At 34.8% G+C, this 2,060-nt stretch overlaps 1 protein-coding gene across 2 annotated transcripts in view; it reads right to left on the bottom strand.

The window, feature by feature from the left end:
- The window catches only part of LOC104770371 (serine/arginine-rich splicing factor 7-like), a 2,894-nt gene continuing 1,830 nt past the window's right edge, over positions 997-2,060 (bottom strand). The window contains exons 4-9 of one of the 2 annotated variants that reach the window (XM_010494783.2): positions 1,953-2,022; positions 1,831-1,884; positions 1,661-1,729; positions 1,520-1,585; positions 1,376-1,444; positions 997-1,295 (exon numbers count right to left, since the gene is read on the bottom strand). In XM_010494783.2, the coding sequence (XP_010493085.1) occupies positions 1,239-1,295; positions 1,376-1,444; positions 1,520-1,585; positions 1,661-1,729; positions 1,831-1,884; positions 1,953-2,022 (385 nt within the window). In that variant the 3' untranslated portion in view covers positions 997-1,238. The remainder of the gene's footprint in view (positions 1,296-1,375; positions 1,445-1,519; positions 1,586-1,660; positions 1,730-1,830; positions 1,885-1,952; positions 2,023-2,060) is intronic. The other variant, XM_010494784.2, reaches the window with a different exon arrangement.

Genomic DNA, 2,060 nt, shown 5'->3' with positions numbered 1-2,060 from the left:
GGTGAAACTTTTGTTTTACTTGAGCTTAAAGGAACCATCAAAACAACACACATTAAAGTTGATAGGGGCATGAGTCATGACCTACTAAAATCACCTCCATCCAAAATAAAACAAAAAAACAGCATTAGATTATGTGACTGACCCAAACCAATTTTTTGTTGTTGTCCTTCTTTATAATAAGTGTCACGCTTAATTATTTACTTTTAGTACTTGTACACAAGACTGAAACTTACACTTTCCTTGAATAAAGTGACCTAATTACACTCTTTCAATAATCATAATTGTCAAACCACTAAAAGAAAAATATTCTTATCCACGTCGAATTGACAATACGGCTCACCAAGAAAACAAGGAGAAACGTGGAATTCCACTAGAGCGTCGCCACAGGAAGAAAGTTTTTGCTTATGCTGTTTAGAGTTTACAGTTACTGGTTTGCTATAAGCTATACGAATTATGCCTTCAAAAAGATATAAATATATAATCTATAATGAATTTTGAATGTTACTACTATAGTGAAGTTTATATGAGAAGACAAACATGTAGAGTATCTTAAATGGGGTTTGTTTTAAAGATCGTCATGTATAATGATGATTTGAGTGTTGGTTGGCTAACTTGGCTTTACAAGCAAACGATAGGTCAATGGATGTTCACATCTTTATCAAAATATAAGCTTTCGGCTTACGAGTAATGGACGGTGGAGATGATGGTGGTCGCGTCAACCTTAATAGTTTAACTGTTTTTCTTCTCATATTTAAAACATTTTAACTATAGCCAAGTATAGTTATTTTACTAAAAAATAAAAGCAAACATTACAAAAATGAAATGTCATTTTCGAACAACTTAATAATATTTTGCTTTTTTGTGGGCAACCTTTATAATATTTTGTATTAAAAGGAAAACTGTTAATAAAAATAGTATTTACAGAAAAACCATTTTATGTATAGTGTGATTGTTTTGTTAAACTATCCAGTGAACTTGGTGACTGGTTAGTTTAAGTAGGACGTGAAAACATAATTATTTTATTGATGTTCGTATGATAATGATACAATGTGAATGAAATGCATACATATTTGCTAAAACAAATGCAAAAATGTACCAAATCAGAAAATATGTACCAAATCAGCGTAGCTCGGCTTGGGGGAAAAAAACTTGGGAAGTCACACAGAGATAAGACATCAAAACTACACTTTAGACAGAGCAGATCATACATGCGGGTGACCGTGTTACGCATACACGTTTCACAGTCCTTCATCAGCACCTGCCACGCCATCTCTAGCTGCTGCGCTAACAAGCGACTGCGGAAAAAAAATAGAGACTTGTTTCAGTTAGGCCTAATCCTTATGCAATGACGACAATCACGAGTTTAGAAAGTAACCTGGAGTTCCTGCTCACAGTCTTTAAGGTTGTCAGTGCACTCTCTAACCCTTGAAAATGATTTATGTAGCTACCACAAACAAAAACCATATGTCAACAAAAATTCCGTAACACAACTAGCTTCGAAAACAGGACCTATGCTTACCTTTGCCAATTCTTTCCGGCGTTGTGAAACCAGTTTCTTTTCATTGATCAACAAATCTTCTAACCTCTGTCTTAACCATTTCAAATGAGAACAAATCCATAGTCAAAAATTTTGGGTTTGTAAGATATAGAAGGCACATACCTTAGACTTTTTTTGTAACTCTGAGCACACTACTTCTTTTTCTTCCAATCTCTCCTCCACCGCCAGCACCTTATAATTGGAACTAGCCCATCAAATCTTCCGATCACTCAATGATTATATGTAAAATTAGTCCACCAACAGCCTGTATGGGCAGATATACGACCTCATACCTCATCTTGAAGCGCCTCACGCATCTTAATCAGCGAATCCAGTTCTCCTTTCACCTGTATAAAAGATGCAAGTTGTCACATAAACTATGCAACAATACATGGCTAACAAACATCATCTTTACCTGAAAACTCTGATCTCCACTTGTATTAGAGAAGTGATCTTTTCCACGCCCACCATCAAGCATGGTACTGCTAATTGAATAAAAACATGAAAAAAAAAAAAAAAAAAA

This window comes from Camelina sativa, chromosome 20 (assembly GCF_000633955.1).
Source record: "Camelina sativa cultivar DH55 chromosome 20, Cs, whole genome shotgun sequence".
In the NCBI taxonomy this organism is placed as follows: Eukaryota; Viridiplantae; Streptophyta; class Magnoliopsida; order Brassicales; family Brassicaceae; genus Camelina; species Camelina sativa.
The sequence above is the reverse complement of the archived record's forward strand: the minus strand, read 5'-3'. Positions and strand labels throughout refer to the sequence as shown.